Source organism: Labeo rohita, chromosome 17 (assembly GCF_022985175.1).
Source record: "Labeo rohita strain BAU-BD-2019 chromosome 17, IGBB_LRoh.1.0, whole genome shotgun sequence".
Classification (NCBI taxonomy): Eukaryota; Metazoa; Chordata; class Actinopteri; order Cypriniformes; family Cyprinidae; genus Labeo; species Labeo rohita.
The window spans coordinates 15,142,406-15,165,309 of record NC_066885.1 but is presented as its reverse complement, the minus strand read 5'-3'; the positions used below and the strand labels follow the sequence as shown (position 1 = coordinate 15,165,309).

General features: G+C 35.6%; 1 protein-coding gene across 3 annotated transcripts; it reads right to left on the bottom strand.

Moving 5' to 3' along the window:
- Positions 1 to 3,297: 3,297 nt before the first annotated feature.
- b3gnt2b (UDP-GlcNAc:betaGal beta-1,3-N-acetylglucosaminyltransferase 2b) lies at positions 3,298 to 22,533 on the bottom strand. Of its 3 annotated transcripts, none has more exons than XM_051133618.1 (3): positions 22,162 to 22,533; positions 11,988 to 12,118; positions 3,298 to 7,844 (listed from the first exon to the last, which is right to left on the bottom strand). In XM_051133618.1, exon 3 carries the CDS (start codon positions 7,821 to 7,823, stop codon positions 6,630 to 6,632), a length of 1,194 nt encoding a protein of 397 aa, XP_050989575.1. In that variant the 5' UTR covers positions 7,824 to 7,844; positions 11,988 to 12,118; positions 22,162 to 22,533; the 3' UTR covers positions 3,298 to 6,629. The 3 variants fall into 3 exon arrangements, with proteins under 3 accessions (XP_050989575.1, XP_050989572.1, XP_050989574.1); XM_051133615.1 differs by lacking the exon at positions 22,162 to 22,533 and adding an exon at positions 20,935 to 22,154; XM_051133617.1 differs by lacking the exon at positions 22,162 to 22,533 and adding an exon at positions 20,775 to 20,928.
- Between the last annotated feature and the right edge of the window lie 371 nt (positions 22,534 to 22,904).

Below are 22,904 nucleotides of genomic sequence, written 5' to 3'. Positions count from 1 at the left end.
TTGTCTCACAGCTTCATCGTCTCTCTCTCTTTCTCTCTTGCGCTCAAAATAGCCATATTTGAGGAAAAACGTCATTTAACATTTAAAACAGCGAGAGGCGCCTTTTTGAATTGTTTTCTATAGGCAGTGAGCGTTACAACTCTGAGCAGAAAAGCGCCCGACGTCATCGCGGTTTTTTCCATTATCCAATCGAATGAATGGAGAGGCGGGCCTTCTGTTGTGGTGACGAAAGTTTTACCGAGTCCGACGCTTAAAAAGTCCGGAGATTGCAGTGATGGAGGAGAAACTTTTGGTGTCTATCGCGGGTTACCCGGAGCTGTATGTTTTAAGTTTTTTGCTGATATGACAGTTTACTTAACAGCTAAAAACCAGATTTTAGAGCGCTCGCACTATAATCCTTTGATTAGATTGACAGGACGGCTGATTTGATGGTTGCCTAGCAACATAAAAAAAACGCAACGCTCACTGCCAATAGAAAACAATTCAAAAAGGCGCCTCTCGCTGCATTCTGTCCGAACGCGTTTTTTAGTTCTAATTTACTCTCCTGAACCCGCGTCAAAGACTATTTTCTTGGGACACAAAAAGTATTCTCGTAGCTTCAAAATTAAGGTTGAACTTCTGATGTCACAAGGACCTTTTTTTCCATACCTTTTTGGGACTTGAACATGGCCTGAAGTCACGGTTTGGTCAATTACCCGGACACGCGGCCATATTGGAGATACTTGGATGTTAACAACAGCACTGAGTACATGGTTAATGTACAACTGAGTACGTTGTTCTGGTAATTTATGCTGTCTAAACCACAGATAAAAAAAAAACAAAAACGTGTGGAACAGGGTTGGGGTCCATTCAGGAATGAACTCAACAATTCCAATTCAAAGAAGGAAATGGAATTGGAATTGGAATTCAACAACAATTACAGGAAACAGAGTTGGAATTGAATTGGAATTACAGGAAGTGGAATGCAATTCAGGGAAATTCCACTGAATTCCGTTTATTGCTGTTTCTAAGCATTTATTTGTGAATGCATTTAGAGACATTTGAACTTTATTTATGATGCTTTACAAATACCAAGTAATGTATGAAATAGAGTTGATCAAATGCAAGTAAATAAAAATGAGAACTGTACATTATGAATTAATAATTGAATGACAGTAGTGATAAGTTTCTGGATGTACTATACATTCAATATATGATTACCACATGAGTCATGTACGTTCATGTATTTCATTCACTTTTTATTGCATCGAATTATCATCATTTCCTGAAATTTGGCATCGCTAAGATTGCATCTCTCAGGCCTAAATATCTCAAGTGGAATTTAGTGGAATTTATTTGATTTCAATTCTGTTTCCTGACATTCCAATTCAATTCCAATTCCATTTCCTGTCAGCTGCATGCAATTCCAATTCCAATTCCATTCCAGGAAGTGAATTGGAATTTACCATTCATTCTCAATTCAATTCATGAATGGCCCCAACCCTGGTGTGGAAGCTGCTAAATCATATAGAAAATGACTTGGTAAGCAGGAAAGGGCACAACATTTTGACAGACTAAAGTTAATAGGTGGGAAAGAAATGTATAAGCAGTGTTAATTAATATATTAGCCTAATATTTGACCTACCTGACCGGAAATGATAAGAACAAACATGAATGTTGTCGAGATTCTTGCCCTGGAAATCCTGGTTCAGTTTGGCCAATCACAAATGCCTTTTGTTCCTCAGTTCTCTTCTCCTGGATTTGTTATAACTTTTGGCAGTCTATAATACTCCAAATGTTTGTTTTTTTTCGGTCAGACTGATTAGTACAGCCCAAACATGATAGTAATTAACCATTTTCAGCAGCAATAATCAGCTAAAATTGCAAGTTCTGTTCGGATCAGTGGAATTGTTTACGTTCAATGCCACCAATATGGCCGATTGACAACGCGTTGTGAAAACACTCTATGCAGGGTCAGAAAACCCTTGGATTTCATCAAGAATATCTTAATTTGCGTTCAATGAAGAAAGGTTTTATGGGTTTGGAACGACATTAGGGTGAGTAATTAATGTCAGAATTTTCATTTTTGAGTAAACTAACCATTTAAGAGATCTAGAATATGGCCAGAATATTAAAGCTTTGTTTATCACCTTTATTTTAGGCAATCAACAAGAAAGTGCATGTACTGGTAATGTCATCTCAGCAGGTAGGAAATGACAACTCATGTACTGAGAGAAAAGTAAAAAGTGTTCATAAGATTTAGTGCTTTTTGCAGTATAGGGAACATGCTAAGTGTAGTTAGGTATGAAAATTCAGTGTTTAGCTGACCTCTAGAGCTCTTACACAGCCGCTGATGATTTGTGAACAAAAATTACACTGCATGTTGGAACAACACAGTTTTGCAGAACTGATCATGATAAAATACCTTAGTAAATCAAAGAGAGGGTGACATCCAGCTTTAAGAAATTACTGATAATGTATGTGTCGGACAGAATGGAGTGACAAAAGTTATCCACTGGAGGAGAGCTCAGGCACACTGATACTGTAAGACACAGAAAGAACCAAGATGCCCTCTGCTGGCTAAAATAAAATGCACCTATACACACACCATACTGTTATTACAAAAGTAGGGCAGAACAGTAAGATATTACATTTTTTACAATCTCTTCTGCTCGCCAAACCTGCATTTATTTGATCCCAAGTACAGCAAAAACAGTATTTTTAAAATTACTTTTACTATTTACATACCTGTTTTCAATTTTAATACATTTTAAAATGTAATTTCTGCCATCAAAGCTACATTTTCACCATTACTCCAGTCTTCAGTGTCACATGATCCCTCAGAAATCATTCTAATATGCTGATTTGCTGTTCAAGAAACATTTTTTTTAGAAGGAATTATAGAACTTAATACTTTTATTTAGCAAAGATCCTTTAAAATGAGATCAGAATAAATCTGAATATTATAATGATTTCTGAAGGATCATGTGACTGGAGTAATGATGCTAAAAATTCAGCTTTTAAAAAAAAAAAAAAAAAAAAAAAAAAAAAAAAAAAAAAAAAAAAATCACAGGAATAAATTACATTAAAAAAAAAAACAGTCATTTTAGTAAAAGTAGTAAAAAATATTTCAAAATTTTACTTTGAATCAAATAAATGCAGGCTTGGTAAGCAGAAGAGACTTAAAAAAAAAAAAAAACCCCACAACATTAAAAATCTTACTGTTGACATATTTTTGACTGGTAGTGTAGATGTATGTCATTAATTAATTAAATTATAGAAAATTAATAATACTCTACAACAAGCTCAGACAGGAAAGACAGAGGTACAAAACAGTTTATTCTATTTATTATAAGAATTCAATCTGAAAGGGAGACAAGTGTGACAAAACAAACATAATTGTGCATATTCAATTACAAAAGACAGACAATTCATAATCAGAAATATTAACAGGCACATTTTGGTCGCCAAGTTTATGTAGTTCACAATGTGTTTTTGGTAAGAGGTTTGTCAGAAAATAATCAGCATATAAATGTGGCAAAAAAAATAATCTGCTCTTAAAAAAAAAAAAAATAATAAAAAATGTGGGGAACAAGAATAAAAGACCAGAAAGCAATTATAGTTTCAGAAATTCCATATAGACATGACTGAGAAATAATTCAAAAACACAAACGGCATCATTTAAAAAGACAGCAATTTGATTTTTTAAAACTGGATTTTCACAATCATACTCTGCAGCCTCTACACACACACACACACACACACACACACACACACACACACACACACACCTAAAGCCACATTAAGGCATCATATTAACATTTGGATATCTCATGATGGACATAAAGAATTAAAGGCAGTACCAAAAATAACTAAATTACTTTTAAAAGAATTTCTAATACATAAACAGCACATTTGTGAACAACATAAGGCTAGAACAGGAGTTCATTTTCTACAATATGCACAGATAAAAAACAACAACAACAACAACAACAACAACAACAACGGCCTGAAGAGTTAGACAACTCACAGGAGCACAGTAAATACCAGTGTATAAAAACTTGCATAATCTACCTTTGTCATGAATAAAATTGTAGTTTATAAATACAAGCTTTTTGTACTGTTCATGAACTCATGTAAACACTTTGTTTCTCCCACCAAACACTACATCAGTCTGTTAAACGGTATGCCTGTCTTATTATTAGCAGAAAGACAACATAAAATATTCTTACAACTCTCATTCCTCATAGCTGGGTGGACAACTTAATATTAAACACTACAAATTGTGACACTACATAAACACTACATGACACAAGCTTGATTTAACTCTTCAGCAAGCAACCAATGAGGCAGACTGAAGGCTAACATTATATTTATAGAGTGGACATAGTCAGCACAGCCTATGATAATTACTAGGCCTAAGTGTCTTCATTTTTCAATAAGAGACATAGTAATAATGATTCAATAATGATAAACAGAAAAATAGATTTGAATTACTAGTTGACTGGCATAGATATTATTTAAATATCAAGCTGAAGGCAGATTATAAAAAGCTCCAGTGTTTATTTTAAAAAGGAAACAAAAAACACATAGGCAGACCAGCAGGGGTCACTGTAACATAGTTAAAAACCCTTGTGTCAAATTAAGTAATTAAGTCATTAAGTCATCCAGGCCAGACCCTGTTTTCTTGCCTCTTCATAGGAAGGGAAAAAAAAAAGCAACGACAGCATGATTGCGACACGCTTAATTTGGGTCTGGAAAATTGGCTGTAGTTTCATTCACTTAGTCAAGATGTTAAATAGTGGAATCCCCGGATTTGAAACCTATAGCCTTTCATTTGCTCTTAACTTTCTTATCTCCGTCTTTACACCACATAACTGATTTGCAAGCTTGATTTTGACCAGAACTTAAAAAAAAAAAAAAAAACACATCCTAAATCAGATCTGAGAGGGTTTTTTTTTTTTTTTCTTTCTTTCTTTAACAAAGGAGTTAATGATTTTGTACATTTCTTTGACGCAATGACCCGGTCTTGGCTAATCTGTTAATGCAAAACTAAGATTATGCCTTGCAACTGATTGTTTGCGTCTGCGGAAAAATAAATAATCTACAGTAGAAGGAGGAGAGATAGTGATGCATGAAGTCAAAAGTACTTATATAGAAGTTTGAGTAGCCAGCCTATATTTAGTTTGTATCCAAAACCGCTGTCCCCACAAATAGGGCTCTAAAAAGAGCCAACTCCTCATTAATCTAGACGCGCACAGGCTGCTTGTGTGCAAAACAGGAAGGCAATATATTCCTATACACATTACAGAGAATTAAAGCAGCAAATATGGATTAGGCTTGTGATGGCTGCATAGATCCTTAAAAAAAAAAAACAAAAAAAAAAAAAACACACAAGTATGAGTGTTTAAACACATCTGTTCACTTCAGCATAATGCAACATAATTCTCCTATAGGAAAAAAAAATATTTTATCCAAATGATAAACAATTATGCTTTGTATTGTCTGTGCCATGTCCAGACCAGCTGAACTACATTTCCCACAATCCTCAGCATAGCTAATCTCACAACCAGAGGGCACTGTATAAATACTTATCATCAGCAGAATTTGTTGACACAAAAAGTCAAGCCATGGCAATACTATGTGGGTAGCAGTTTAGAGCCATGTATAAAATATATACATCTGAAAACCTCACTGTTGCTCCTGACCTTTGACACAGGACTGCAAAACAATTAGTCACGATTAGTAGATTCAAAATAAAAGTTTATGCTTGCATACTATGTGTGTGTACTAAATAATTAAAATGTATTTGTATTAGTGCGGTCAAGCAATTAATTAATGACATCCAAAATGCATTTATTATGTATATATAAACAAACAAACATGCATTTGTATATTTAAGAAAAAAATTTATATCTCAAAAATATTTGTATATCATATCACTTATATATAAATGTATACATGTAAATACTTTCAAAATATATACTGTATGCGTGTGCATTTATATACATAATAAATACACAGCATGCACACATTGTATAAACAAAAACTTATTTTGGATGTGATTAATCGCGATTATTTAATTAAACGCGCATGATAATAGCATGCGATTTATCATGCAGTCCTAATTTATATATACACATAATAAATATACACCGTGTACATACATATAGTATGCAAGCATAAACTTTTATTTTGAATCGATTAATCGCAACTAACCATTTTGCAGCCCTATTTTGACATGAAATCAAGTAAATAAGACGCTAAATAAAAATCACATTAGAACAATCGTAAAATGTTAAAGAGCTAGTTCACCCCAAAATGACAATATTGTCATAATTTGCTTATTCTTATGTTGTTCCAAACTTAATACAAAAGAATGTCCATTTAATGAAAGTCAATGGGGTCCAAAAAAAAGGAGGAAAAAAAAAAAAAAAAAAAAAAAAAAAAAAAAAAAAAAAAAAGGATCCCAAACAAAACAAAAAACAAAACAAAAAAAAGCAGTGTTTTTGTGGTCAAATTAATGAAAGAAAACAAAGGAAGTCAGTCTTACAGGTTTGGGATGTCATGAGGGTGAGTAAATGATGACAGAATTAGCATTTCTGCGTGAACTATCCCTTTAAAGCAGCCATAATCCTGAATTCAGCAGTTCACTGACAGTTCAAGGCTGGGTCATTCAGCCAAGCCCAGATTTTAATCATATGCTGAGGACTTCTGGGATGGACCAGCATCAGGCTCTTATAGGCACAGGCATTATTGCGATATTTCTCCTCGATATCGAAGGTCCTGAAGCCTTTGTGCTTCTCAGGCGCAAGGCCCAGTTTCTTAAGGCACATACCTGTGTAGACATCATCAATGGGGTAGAGGGGCACCAGCCTCGAGACATTATGAAGTTTCTGGACCAGCTGTCCTGAGAACAAATAACCGCCCCCTCCTGCATAAGCAGGGTAGCTTCCAACAAACATGCTTTCTGGGATAAAATACTTGACCTTTTTGTCCCGATGTGGACCGGCGTTGGTAATCACATCTCCTACAAACAGTTCCTTGGCTTTGGCGCTAGACAGATTGCTTAGGAAGTCTATAATGCGGATGGTGTTAACAAAAACATCATCATCGCCCTTAAAGACGTAATTTACTCCAGGACAACGTGTGCTCAGCCATTCCAAGAAAAGCACTTCCTTGATGGTGAGGTTGAAAAAGGTGTCCCTATAGTCCCATTGAAGAATATCTCCATGTATGGAGCTCTCATGGTGGAGCATCTTTGAGAGATCAGGGAAGTAATCCTCCGTGGCTGCGTTTCCAAGAAGAAACACCGTAACGACTGTTCTGTTTGCAAGGCGACCAGCTTTGCCCCATGACTCGCGGATGGCCTGACGTCGATCGAAATGCGGGACTAAAGATTTAATAGCTAGGAGGAGAAACGGTGGGTCTTTGCATATGTTTGGCTGGTCCATCACGATGGGATAGGATCTGCATCGCATATAAAGCAGGAAGTCCTTGAAGCGATCCGGTAGCGAGTTATAATCCTTGACTTGGGTGGTCACCCTGAAGTCTGGCTCACAGGAATCCAGACTGACTGTGTCGTTTAGCCAGTCTGGAAGCTTATCGATCGTGAAGTTGAGATTTCCAAGGTTGCGGTTGTTGATGTAGTTCAACTGCTGCTGCTGGCGATTCCAGTAGGCTTTACTGGGAACATCTTTTGCCCAGAAACGGTTCGTTGGAACCAGCTGCTTATTTTTGTTGCTGTCGCCCTTCCCAGCATTGCGAGAAACCTCCACCACTATGAAGATGAACACCATCGTCATCATCACCATGACCTTCACCTTCCTCCGAGGAGCCGGCATGGTGGTGTCGCGACTCGCCACCTAAACAGCAGACATAAAGATAAAAGAGATACGGACATGAAAATGAAACCTTTATGAGCCATTAAGTGACCTGTTAAGTTCACAAATTACAGAGCTGAATAAAGACTGTGTTTGTTGCATATGCAAAGTAATACCTTATTCAGCAAGCATACATTAATTCTGAGAATAACTGATCAGAAGTGACAGTAAAAGACATTACTGTCTTAATATAACAAATGATGTCTCTTACTAAAATAGTCAAAAGTTTACATACACCTTGCAGAATCTGCAAAATGTTAATTTTACTTAAATAAGAGGGATCATACAAAATGCATGTGTTTTTTTTTAGTACTGACCTGAATAAGATATTTAAAATGTTTACATATAGCCCACAAGAGAAAATAATAGTTGAATTAATAAAAATGACCCTGAATGATCCACAGCTGTTTTTTTTTTTTGTTTAGTGATAGTTGTTCATGACTCCCTTGTTTGTCCTGAACAATTAAACTGCCCGCTGTTCTTCAGAAAAGTCCTTCAAGTCCCAAAGACTCTTTGGTTTTTCAGCATTTTTGTGTATTTGAATCCTTTCCAACAATGACTGTATGCTTTTAAGATCCATCTTTTCACACTGAGTACAACTGCAACTATTACAGAAGGTTCAAACGCTTACTGATGCTTCAGATGGAAAAACGACGTATTAAGAGTCGGGGGGTGTAAACTTTTGAACTGAGTGAGGATGTGTACATTTTTCTTATTTTGCCTAAATATCATACTTTTCTTCATTTAGTACTGCCCTTCAGAAGCTATAGAAGATACTTGTATGTTCCCAGAAAACAAAGTAAGTTAAAATTACCCGGATATTAGAATTCAAGAAGTTTTCACCTGCCTACACAAAAATGCTGCAAAACCAAAGAATTTGTGGAACCTGAAGGATTTTTCTGGAGAACAGCAGGTAGTTTAACTGCATGTAGTAGAAAACCCATGAAAGATTTGCGTTATTTTAAAAAAAATCCTCATTGTTTTATACATACTTTTGGACTACGGGGGGCACTATTATTTCATTGACATTAAATGGTAGCACTTGGTGAGCTACTGGCACTACCTGTTGCTAACTGGGAATACACAACTCAGAAAAAACACTTACACAATGACTACAGCTATGGAAGGAGCTTACAGGTGGCGATGGACATGAGCGTAGGTTTAAACCAAATGCCATACCATTCATTTTTTTCCACGTTTACATCCTGCCAGGATGGCATCTAGCATTTCTTGTCTCTTTGTAAGCTCGTTCAGTAGCTGTGGTCTACTAAAAGCCTCAAAAGCATCAGTTCTAAAGTAAAGAGAACAAAGAAGTTTATTTATCCACAGGCATCTTCCCATTCTTTTTTCCTCTTCTTATCGCTAGGAAAGCAATAAAGACTTGGATCGCTTCTCGTTGACCTTCGACTAAAAAAATTACAACCAAAAGCCACACGTGGCATCTTATCAGTATTTTATTTTCCAAGTTTTGTATTCAGAGTTGTGTTGCGGTAAAAATAGTAACAGGTAGCTCACAGAGTGCCATCATCAGAATAATGTATATGTATAAAACCATGTGGATTTTTTAAAATAATGTAAATCTTTCATGGGTTTTCTACTACGTTTCAGTAAGAAACATCACTTATGTTCTATTAAGCCATACAAGTCTTATTACCCAGGGTTCCCTTTAAATACGTGATTGCCTTTAAAGATGCAATGTTTCAGTTCGGTTTTCACTTGCCTTGCCTCTTGCAGGTTTAACACTTTTGTTAATATTGAAGGAAAAGGAACTGTTCCATCATATACACACCTCTACATTTGTCCAAACAATTTCAAATGTAATTCATCAGCACAGTTTCTATTTCCTAGGATAGATTCTTCAAGCATCTCTCACCAGAACAGTTTAGCTGACAGTTCCACTGAACGTTTCTACTTAACCACATGCCCCAAAAAAATGTCACACAGAAAACCACAAAGCAAATCCTGTTTGATGAGAAATAACGCAATGTGTGTTTGTTTGGGGTTGTTTTGGCAACTGAAATGTTTTGATACTGCATGCTAATAAAAGTGAAAATATCAATTATAGATAACAACTTAAGACATTGTAAGTCGAGAAGCCAAACTGTCAGTAGACACAAAGACATCAGTTACTTAAAGGACATGGCCCCGTTTCAAGCTTGGCTGTTTCAGTTTTAGACTTGCATGCTAAAATTAAACTACTTGAACATCTTTGTGTTTAACCCTATGTGAGAGTTAACCCACAATTTCATAAAGAACACTTTGGAGAACTTGGAATTTCTTTTTTGACATTCAAAATTCTAATAATACAAGTAGCGTTTCATTACGTTCATTTCACATCTACTCACGATCCATCTTACTTACTTTTTTTTTTATCTGAACATGTAATTTTCTCATCCACCTGTTGCTTCTCTTTCAGCAACTCCTCCCTCTTTCTCTCGTTTCATTGCTTTTGTTTCCCAGCAACCCCTCTGCTCTGTTGCACATGGTTTCTCTTATTTATTCAACTCCACATTCTTGAGTTTAGCTTACTTTTCCATTCACTTTCTCTCTTTCTGCTCTACCCTAGCTCACTTTCCGCTCACTCCAGGCTTTGTATAACCCACACCCTTCCCTGTAACTCTCCAAGGGATACCAGCGTAAGGCCTAGTATTTCCTATGGAACAGAGCTGTATGTGAGTTTAGAGGTAGTCTAGTGTTACAGGTGCAAAATAAAGGACTAAATTTAGAGTGGTCTCATGGGCCAACTCACCTCTGGGACCAGTGGTGATTTAAAGACTACATTGATTTCCAACAAGAAACAGCATTATTTTGTTTTGACTTGTTTTGAAATGCATAAAGCCTTATATTTCTGAATTACATTATAAATAATGATCAGCATTATACGGTTGATGTCAAAAATTTGCACCCCCTTTCAGAATCATTAAAAACAATAATTACTTTACCAATATAAGAGGGATCATACAAAATGCATGTTATTGTTTATTTAGTACTGACACGAATAAGATATTTCACATAAAACATGTTTATATATAGTCCACAAGAGAAAATAATAGTTGAATTTATAAAAATGACCCCGTTCAAAAGTTTACATCCCCTTGATTCTTAATACTATGTTGTTACCTGAATGATCCACAGCTGTGATTTTTTTTTTTTTTTTTTTTTTTTTTAGTGATAGTTGTTCATGAGTCCCTTGTTTGTCCTGAACAGATAAACTGCCCGCTACTCTTCAGAAAATTCTTCAGGTCCCACAAATTCTTTGGTGAAAACTTTTTCTAGGGGGTGAAAACTTTTGAAAAGAATGGAGGTGTGTAGATTTTTCTTATTTTGCCTAAATATCATTTTTTTTTTTCCATTTAGTACTGCCTTTCAGAAGCACAGTTACAGAAAATAGTTACACGTTTCCCAGAAGACAAAACCAGGTAAATTTACCCTGATCTTCAACTTCAAAAAGTTTTCACCCCCCTGCTCTTCATACAGGGTTTTTCCTTCTGGAGCATCAGTGAGCGTTTGAACCTTCTGTAATAGTTGCATATGAGTCCTTCAGTTGTCCTCAGTGTCAAAAGACAGATCTCACTCATTGTTAAAAAGGTTTCAATTACACAAAAATGCTGAAAATCCAAAGAATTTGTGGGACCTGAAGGACTTTTCTGAAGAACAGTGGGCAGTTTAACGGTTTAGGACAAACAAGGGATTTATGAACAACTATCACTACACAACAACAACAACACAGCTGTGGATCTTTCAGGTAAGAACACAGTATTAAGAATCAAAGGGATGTAAACTTTTGAACAGGGTCATTTTTATAAATTCAACTATTTTTTTCTCTTGTAGACTATATGTAAACATCTTTAATGTAAAACGTCTTATTCAGGTCAGTACTAAATAAACAACAACATGCATTTTGTATGATCCCTCTTATTTTGGTAAAATAATTAACAGTATGTGCCACCCACCTTGCTCTCAAAAAAAAAAAAAAAAACAACAAAACAAAAAAAAAAAAAAAAAAAAAAAAAAAGTGGCAGTGGACAAGAAATAAAACATTATGAAATCTTTATCAGTCATTAATCAGAATTGTTTTTTCTCAGCTGAAATAATTACTCAGGGCCAAAGTGTGCAGCTGTTTACCTGTGCACAGGTGAGACTGTGGAGGGTCCAGGTGTATGGTGCGCAGGTGCTAGCAATTGTTTTTAGCCCATTCTGACACACTAACAGAGTGAATCACAGAAACAGGGATGATGTGGAGAGGAAATCCAGATCTGGGGAGAAAGAAAAACAAACATGTTTTTTTGCTGCTGCTGCAGTAATGGATACATGGAAGATTTGAGGGAACATTAGAGCCTGAAACAGCAAAAGTAAACAGTCTGTTCACACTTGAGAATTAATCCAGGTGGTCTAAGCGCACTTATTTGTTGGCCTTGCTTGAAATGACTAGCAGAAAAACACCACTTTTATCATGACTGAAAATCTGGTGCAAGTACTTCTTTTCACAAACACAGAACAAGCTCTAAAGATGAACTAATTCTGAGATTAGCAAAAAACACTTTTGTCTTCCCACCCACATTAATGGCGACTCCACCCAAAGGTCTTCACATCCACCACACAAATTACCAACAAACTGACAAAGTGAAACTCTCAATGTTACTCAACATTTTAGTAAAAAAAAAAAAATAAAAAAAAAATGCTGCAATTGCTGTAAACTACATGAAGAACAAACAATACTTAGCTCATCTAAATGTTAAAAACGTTTAAAGAAAATCTCACTCGCTCATTCTTCCGAGGGGAGCAGGGGGTGTAGTAAAGATACAGTAAACACTATTGTGGTGCAATATAATGAGTCTGTGACAAATCCGAACTATTACAAACTACTGAAATAAGGCTTTAAGTAGGGCTACTGATCTCAATGGATGGAAGACTCATCTTTGTTAAAGGCCGTGTCTAGGGCATGAAGTACTTTTGAGGGCACTGATGACTAATGTAAGATCTACTATATAGACATTTAGTGCATTTGCTCCTCTTCTCTCCAACTGTAAGTGCACTAAGTAGCTGAAGGGTCCCCAGGAGGTGAAGTCTCTTATTAATAATTAACACTACATTTGCTGTGTAAACAATGGACTGCATCTCTCTCCACCTCACATCAAAAGACTAAAGACTCACACTGTGATCTTTTCACTAGCCCTATACAAAAGGTCTGACTTGAACTCTCTGTTCACTTTCACGATCCAGCTCATCTATGGTTGTGAAAGAAATGTTCCTGGTTTGTAAAACAAACCATCTTGTTGGCTAATCATCTTGCTGTTGGTTAGGAAAGGAACTTAAGCAACTGTGTGCAAAATCCAAAGTAGAAACCATAGCAACTAGACAATACCAACTAAATAGGATTATACACCATGGGCTGGTAGATGTTTGCACTACTGCTGTACTGCTGTAGATACATTTGTGTGTAGAGTATTTATTTGTATTTTTACACAGATATCAACAGGCAGGATGGATTAAGATTTTTTCACGTGTGTGAAAACGTAATGACTCATGTCCAGAACAAGTCAGAACATGGAAAAAGCTGTTGTTCTATCTTTAGTCGCAATGCAAAGCACAGCCGAGTTGACTATAGTTGCCAAGCAGCATCGCAACTTAATACATTAATACAGAATTTCAACCGACATGCGGTTACAGGTGTGCGCACATGGTTATGTTTTCTCAATGTCAGAGATTAAACTATGCAAAACTATATTTTTATGAGATATGAAGCCATTTCTGTACTTGCTTTGGCAAGTTCTAAATAAAAATTGAAAATCTAAATTTAAGCAATTAATTCACTCATGAAAAACTGGCATTAAAACACTTAACTGATAAAAGTAAACCTACTATGATATGTGGTTGAACAATTTATGACCCAAAACACACACACACAAAAGGTGTGCCCTTAACAAAAGTAAACAGAAAGTCCTTCCAATCATAAGTCCAACAATATGCAAAAATGTAAAGATGAATAGGAAAATTAACAATTTTGTTTTGTAAATGTCTCAAGTTGCATTATTTTCTTGTTCTCAGTGGCCAATGATTTATATATATAAAACCGTGTTTGCAGACAAACCCCTATCTAATATAAATTATATATATATATATATAAAAAAAAAAAAAAAAAAAAAAGATATACTTTTTAACCTCAAATGGTCATCTGCTAGCTCTGTGATGCACGTCTGAGACTTCACGCATTACATAATCATGTTGGAAAGGTCACACGCAGGTAGTTCTTCATGTACGTACTTTGATTCAAAAAGGTAGGGTAGGGTGAAAAACTAATTTTCTCCTCCAACTTCAAAAATCGCCCAACGTTGTTTTACCTTTTTTGTAAAGGGCGCTTGACTTTCTTTGCACATTCGCTTCGCAAACACTGGGTCGATAATTCTGCCTACGTCACATGTGAGCTTTCCAGCGTGACTACTTAATAGTCGAGCTAGTGCAAGACGAGCATTTGTGGTTAAAAAGTGTATAAATTAAGAATTTTCCTTTAGAAAACGTTCACTAGATAAGGCTATGTTTACACTAAATGCATAACTTTTGCTACGGTTAAGCCTATCGTTTACACTACTCCAGCGTTTTTGACTGTCGAAAACTGAGAATTTTAAAAACGCTGCAGACCCTGTTTTAGTTTAAAAACTCCAAGGTTGCATTTAAGTGTAAACGAACCAAAACGGAGACTTTTGAAAACGATGGTGTGGCTGTCCACATTCGCTTTGCACATCCTTGATGACCATGTAAAGCAGGCCTGGGCAAATTCGGTCCTGGAGGGCCGGTGTCCTTGCAGAGTTTAGCTCCAACCCTGATTAAATACACCTGAACAAGCTAATCAGTGTCTTCAGGTTTACTAGAAAGCTACAAACAGGTGAGGTTTATCAGGGTTGGAGCTAAACTCTGCAGGGACACCGGCCCTCCAGGACCGAGTTTGCCCGGGTCTGATGTAAACTATAACATCGCGCTCATTGTTGTACCCATAGATATGTTTAAGTAGATTCCCAATTTGACCACTTCATGCACATAGACGTGTCCACCATCTAAATATTAGGGCATCTACCTATACATATCTGTGGTTGTACCTGCATGAATGGTCATGTGACATGCGTTTTCGGTTGTGTAGTGTGGACGGAGATCATTTCTGAAACGCAGTGAAAACACCAGTGTAGAGGATCGTTTTCATTTTAAAACAAAAACACACTAATGTAAACAGGGTCTAAGACTCTTGTTTCTTGGCTGGGATCACTTAGAGACCTTTGAAGCTGCATTAAAACTGCAATTTGGACCTTCAACCCATTGATCCCCATTGAAGTCCACCATACGGAGAAAAATCTTTCCTCAAAAACCTTAATTTCTTTTCGACTGAAGAAAGACATAAACATCTTAGATGACATGGGGGTGAGTAAATTATCAGAAATTTTTCTTCTGGAAGTTAACTAATACTGTAATGGCTTTTAAGCATGAACAGGTGTCATGCAGCCTGTCCATGTTGGCATCTGACCGATTTGTCAAATTTCAGATAGAAATAGAAAACTCTCAGAGTTTGTATGTATGCACATCCTCTGATGTCCTTATCAACCCTTTTAACACCTAAAATGTCCATTTATTTTGCCATTCAAACTACGCTACAGTAAATAATACAAAAGATAAAATGCGACTAATCATGCACTGCCCACAACCCTTAGAATAGACCAGTGACCAACCAGTTGAAAACCACTGTCCTAGTTAATGAATCACTACATTCGAACAAAAAACAAAGCAGAACCAATATGTAATGTGTGCCTGCCTGCATGTATGAATGAGACACACTATATTTAGCAGTTAAGATTGAAAGCACTGTCTATTCACCCACTCACTGATGCTAATCTTTGTGTGATTTCCAGCCCACTGCTGTTGTAAGAGATGAGCGTCACGTATGAATAATAATGTTTGAGGTTAAACAAAAAGCAAGCCGGCCACTGTGGTGAACAACCTGGGCTCAGGTGCATGGTGAAAGTAAACTCAGACATTTAAATCATTTTTAAGAGAGCATCTCTCAGAAGGTCACAAACTCATCTCTGTATAGGTCAAACACCCTCAAATCATCACCAACACACTCACTCAAATGAAAAATGACAAAGCATTACTCAACACAAAGAATGTGCCAATTCAAAGATACCACTCAAAAGTTTGGGTTCAGTAAGATTTTTTTATGTTTTTAAAAGATGACTAATATGCTGCTAAAGACTGCATTTATATGACCAAAAATAGTCATATTTTTAAATATTTTAGCAATTTCAAATAGCTGTTCTGTATTTTAAAACATTTAATCATTCTAATTTGATGCGGAGGAAACATTTCTTCTTATCAGTGTTGAAAACAGTTGTAGTATTAATGTTACATAGCATTTTGTGGAAACTGCAAAAAGTTTTTTGATGAACAGAAAGCTTTACAAACACACTTTTAATCAATTTAATGCATTTAACTTTTGAGTGGTAGTGTAGAAATGTGAATAAAATGATTTTAGTGCATCTTTCACATGCACAGCTTGGCAGCGTGAAACGAAAACAAGGCCATTACCAGCTTATCACTTCCTGTTTAACAGTACAATACATCTCAAGTCTCTTCTGGCACTGAGTAGATTTCCTGGAAGAGGATGAATTCTCTATCACTGAAACTAATTGCCTGGGTGGAGTTAGGTGGAGTTTTTCCCATGTGGCGGCTAAATGGAACACAAGTGACCAAAACAAAGCAACATGAAAGAATGCGAGAGATCTTAAAGGACGCTTCAGAAGAATGCCTGCTGCATGCCAGGAAGCCAGGAAGCCCCCACCCTTCTTAAGAAACTGCTTCTATGCCTGACTGCTTGCTGTTGTTTACAGGTTTTTCTCAAAAGACAAGCCTGTACACCTTTAACATCCTGTAGGTTACTTTAAAAATGCTTACGTTTAAATGGGTAAAACAAGACTAACAACTTGGGGGCACAAGCATACGTTGAAGGGGATTCCTTGAGACATGGAAATGTACAATGAGTCTACCTCCAAGGGATTTACCCTAGTTAGTCAAAAACCCCACTGACGCACACCGAGCACTACCTGGCCTTCCTACCCCTGCTTTTCATGCACAATAACTTCAGAAGCACAAGAAGAAAGAAAAAAAAAAAAAAAAACATGTGCTCCTCATGACTTAAAATTAAATATACAAAGAAAAATCACTGATGCAAGAAACTGTACTTCACATTTTCCAGTGCACCGTCACAACCTAAAAAACCTAGCATGATGGTTGTGCTAAGCTCAAGCACATACTTGAAGACTGTACATTCCTCTTTGTAATCAGGGTAACATTCTACACGCTAGTGAAAAACACTTGTTAATAAGGAAGGACAGGCTGTTAATGGTTACCAGTAATGAAGTTAAAGCAACGTTTGCTGTCTCTCCCAATGTTGAAGGGTCATGCAATTCAATAGATGGAGTTCACCCAAAAAACTAAAATTATGTTTGCTTAAACTCCAGTTAAGAGGCTTTTGCTCAGAGCTTCCGTGATCACCAAACAAAAGGACATACGTGACCCTGGACTACAAAACCAGTCATAAGGGTCAATTTTTTCATATTCAGATTTATCATCTGAAAGCTGAGTAAATAAGCTTTTCATTGATTTATGGTTTGTTAGGACAATATTTGGCCAAGATACAACTATGTGAAAATGTTAAATCTGAGGGAATCAAAATATTGAGGAAAAATTGCCAAATGAAGTTCTCAGCAGTTAGGGCTGGGCGATATGGGCAAAAAAATTATCACGATAATTTTTCTCATATCAGTCGATATCGATAATTTTCAAGATAAATGTCAAATCTTTATTTTTTTCAAGTTTAAAGTCACATTTCTGCTCTAAAGTGAAAGTTGTAGAAACCAGACCTAAAATAAAATATCTAAATAGAAAAATTAATTTCTGCATGTTCTAATGAGTTATATTGTTTCAAATCAAGAAACAGGTTTGGGTTGTCTGATAAAGATAATAATGATGATAATAATAATAATAATAATAATAATAATAATAATAATAATAGTATCACTTTTTTTTAGTAACATCTGTAAAAATTGTAGCAAATCGCCCAGCCCTATTAGCAATGCATATTACTAATCAAAAATTACGTTTTTATACATTTACTGTAGGAAATTTACCAAATATCTTAATGGAACATGATCTTTACTTAATATCCTAATGATTTTTGGCATAAAGGAAAAACTTATAATTTCAACTCGTAGTTATTGTATTGTTGGCAATTGCTACAAATATACCCGTGCTACTTATGACTGGTTTCGTGGTCCAGGGTCACATATTATGAGTGTGAAACTATTAGATAATACAGATAAAAGGTGTAATAATTTGAATAAACTAGTGCTGTCAAAAAAACTAGTGCTGTCAAAAAAAAAATAAATAAATAAATAATAATAATAATAATAATAATAATAATCCCACTTTTTTTTTACATTAATCAAATTAATCACAAAATAAATTTGATTTTGAAAATAACCAAAAAAAAAAAAAAAAAAAAAAAAAAAAAAAAAAAAAGTAAAGCTATTTTTGTGTTAAATGAGAAAGTGTCAAGTAGACATTATAAATCGAAGCTTTAGAAATAAATATTTTATTTGATCCAACATAGAATTTATTACACAAACTTTCAGGCTGTAATGGCCTAACGTAAACTATGGAACATAATCTGAAGATAATTTGAGAAACATCTCAGTATTTTTTGTTCATACAATGAAAGTAACTGGTAACCAAAATAGTTTTGTTACCAACAACAATGTTCCACAAATGAAAGGTTCGAAACGACATGAGGGTGAGTAAATGACAGAATTAAAAAAAAAATAAAAAAAAAATAAAAATAATTACTGCTGTATAAAATCAAATTTAAGCTTGTGTTTGATCAGGACAAAATCAGCACTCGTGTCATATTGCTCTTGCTGCCCGTGTGATATCATGTGATATGTAATGTATATAAATATGAGACAAAACATACACAGGAGCCTTTTTTGCCCCAATATCTTGAATTTTAGGGCATAACTGCATTTGTGGAGTCGTTGCCCTGCATCATATTTGTCAACAGTCAACCATATGAAATATAAGTACGTTAAATGCGTTAAAAATATTTTATTCATGTTATTTTTTTATAACTAATTAAGCTTTTTAACTTGTGCTTTAATATGAAGTTATACAAGCACAGTGTAATGGCTGACAGACAGGTTTTTACTGACATTTGGCCTAACAACATCTCATCTAAACGCAATTCACTATTGTTCTACTGAAGCTTTCTCATCACCTGTACCTCTCGTTTGACTAGCGCCTGTCGCTGAAGTGAAGTTGGAGTGCGTGTCTGAAAAGTCTCCTATTTGATGTGGTCGTAAAGACATTTTCATTTAGTGACTAAATGAACCCAATTCTTGTCAAAAAAAAAAAAAAAAAAAAAAAATCCACATTATATATGCGCTCTTCCTGTAACAACGTACTGGGGCGAATCTGAACATCTGAAGAAAAAAAAAAAAAAAAAAATGGCACTCTCATAATGTATAGAACAGATTGGCAGATGGTCTCAGTCTAAAGATATGACTGTACACAGTTTCCATTAGTATGGCATGCTCACCCAACATTAGCAAAAAAAATGCCACCATAACCAGTCATAAAAAAAATGGAAAGTACATAAAACACATAAACCACCATTTTCATGATGGGGCATTACTGTTACTTCCAAGTACTCAGGTACTCATGCTAATCCATAAGGATGACTTTCTCTTTTTTTCCTGGCTCTCTTTCTCCTTCTCTGAGAAAGGGCATTCTGAATCAAACAGGTCTTAAGAAACTTTCCTGGAAGTGGCCACTGATCTAATCTTCGTCTGCCTTTTCAGCCCCTTCGGGAACAGTCTGAATACATTTAGGTTACAAAGCATCACTGATGAAAGCAAACACTTAATTTAATTTCTAACTGACAACTGTAACAACAAATAAAACTTAGGGGAAAAAGGAACTTGTAGCATAGAGTAAAAATCTGTTACGATTTTATTTTTCAGGCTGGATTTATAGGGAGGAAGAACAAAACTGGAAGCGTTTAAAGTTAATGTATTTTAATTAAACAGCTGTCATTCGATTCCCTAAAACTGTGATATCAATTTAACTGACTTTTTAAATTCCCTTTGCACCTGATTGTGTAGGAGTCATAATGCAAACTACATGCAAACAACAAAGCACATACCATGAAACTTTAAAACAACTGAGTTTGTTATGAGAGTAAATTCTCCCTTTTATAAATGGAAAGAAGAATGATGATTAATGCTTACTTACACCATATACCAACTGTCAAAGTAAATTCATCACATGTACAGACATGATCAAGCAGGTCACAACCTGATGACGAAGACCACAAGTACAACCTAATAAGGGCTTATTCAAATTACAGAGTGTGAAAATGAGGAACAGGTGATATCCTTGACTTATTTCATCTAACGAAACCTAACACAGACATTGTGTATACACTAGATACACACTCAAGCGTTAACATAAACAGCTTTCAATGACGAAGCCTGTTAGCGACTAAATTTAGACTGTTTTGGAGTAAGTTAGTTATTTCTCTGAATCAGCTTAGCAGTTCCTTGAATTTCCCGAAGCGGTTTACTATTTTAACTAAGGCAATCTGCGCCTGTAAGTTACCTCTCACCCAGGTGACGCCAAATAGCTACTGAGAACCAAACAAACTTCACTTTTAAGCGGTAAAATGCCAAAAAGACACCCACAGACAAATTAACTTTCGCTGAAACACTATGTAAAAGGAACTCGTTAACACCTTAATTTAAACAAAGCTGTAAAGGAAATAAAAAAGAAGTGTTTGCGGATTGTTTTAGCGGACCTGCTAACGTCAAAACTCACCCACACGCGAACGACTCCGTGTCGCTCTCCTCGCCACAAGACATGAAAGTTAAAGTCGAAACATACGGACTTCTTAGTTTTAACCTTAACGGACACCGACTGGAACCGAATTGATCTAAAGTGAAACTTCTGTTTTTATCTTTGCAAAATTCATTATTACCTTTCAGCTCCAGCTGTGAGAAGTCGTGTTAACATCCTGTCTGTCTCCAGATCTGCTCATGATGCATCCACTCCTCCCTGGGCGGGGTATAAATCCTCCAATACTATGTACCGCACTAGTTTACCATACATTCACTTTGTTTACATTGTACCGCTTTCGTCAGCGGACTAAAGTGTTTGCTTTACCTGGAAAGACTTATAAAAGAGTGCTTTGTACTTAGATGAATTCTAATGTATCCCTAATGAAAGGTAGAAAATATACTTTAGTTCATTCTAAACATTCATGTGAGGAGGAATGGGTATAATAGCATCTGCTGTAAAATAATAGTTGTGTTTAGAACATGTTAGCAGGTTTCTAGCTAGTCCAAACCGGCAATAAACCACTTACCAGCAGTGTTGGGGGTAACGCATTGCACGTTACGTAATCAGATTACTTTTCTCACTTTTTGACTAGTAAAGTAACACGTTACTTTTTAATTTACAAGAAAATAGCTGAGTTACTTTTTTTAAATAAATAACGCCAGTTACTCTCCTGTCCCTATGATTGTGAGAGAAATCAGGAGAAAAATGTTACTTTGGTTCTAGAATAAATGTGAACATGCGTTAATCTCACTTACAAAAAACAGATTCAGTATTCCTTAAAATAAATAAAAACACTGAAATTCTATTCAGAATATGACGCAAACCTGTCATAATTAAATGTTAACTTTATGTATTTAATCCCATTTTATTAACTACTGACCCTCGATCTAATTCATCCATACTAATAAGAAAAATTACTCAAGATGAACTAACATTTGTTCTTCTTTTTTAATTTCTAAAGAGTGAACTTTCTTCTTTTCGTGTTCTACTTTACAGACGTTAATTCAGCCTGAAGTGTGAAAGGGCTTTTATGTTCGCCAAAAATTTAACTTTTTATAATAAAAACAAATTTTAATACAGATTTAAGAAGTAACGCAAAAGTAATGTAACATATTACTTTTCAAAAAAGTAATTAAGTAACATAATTAGTTACTTTTTTTAGGGAGTAACGCAATATTGTAATGTATTACTTTTAAAAGTAACTTTCCCCAACACTGCTTACCAGTTGGTTTAAAAAACAACAAATGACTTGGTCCAGCAAAACAAGCTGGATTTTAAAGCAGGGAGTTAAACAAGTAATAAACCGACCTAAAACCAGCCTGACCAGACTGGAAGACCAGATAAGAACAGTAAACTAGCTTTTTACCAGGGAAGTGGTGAGATTCACAGGTTTCTGCTGGATTCCCTTTGGCAGTTTAACTGAAGTGTGGTCAGATGCGTGACTTACGCATGACTCTCAGTGGTCCGTCACTGGGGAAATAAGTCATGTTAACGAATTTCAGTTTCCATTGTTTGCTCAGTACAGACAAAGCTCTTCCTGCTGCATCCCGCTGCCTTCACACAAAAAGTCTCCCTCCATTTTTATTTTTCTTTGTCTGTTGGTTCATATAAACATTAAGTAAGTTTGTCCTGTCAGTCGGCTCATCAGGAACAATAGGTGTATTTGAAATGTGAGATCGTATGTCCTTGTTGGTTATGCTTTGTTTTCATCTAAATGGACAGGTGAGGCTTTGTCTGTGACTTCACACACAACTGTGGATCTAACCCTCCTTACAGAGATTTCAGGAGGAGCATGTTCATATGAATCCACCAATCACAATGCAGAGGAAGTATAAACAGCTCTTACCTCATTCCTTTCGTTAAATCCTGTGGCATTCCTGCTCCACCCTAACTTTTCTCAGCACTGAGTGCTACATTTGTTTCACATCTAATACTGCACTGAAAATGAAAAAAAAAAACATTCAGCAATGATGCATGGACAAAAAGTGACAGTAAAGATTTATTTTTCAAATGCTTTTCTTTTGAACTTTCTATTCTAAAACAAAACTAGATTTTGATTTGGATGCTACTTTATATGAACATGAAACGAAGACCTCTATTTAAGACCCT

Excerpts from the sequence above, each read along its gene's own strand:
- b3gnt2b (XM_051133618.1), bottom strand. The coding sequence starts at position 7,823 with ATGCCGGCTCCTCGGAGGAAGGTGAAGGTCATGGTGATGATGACGATG.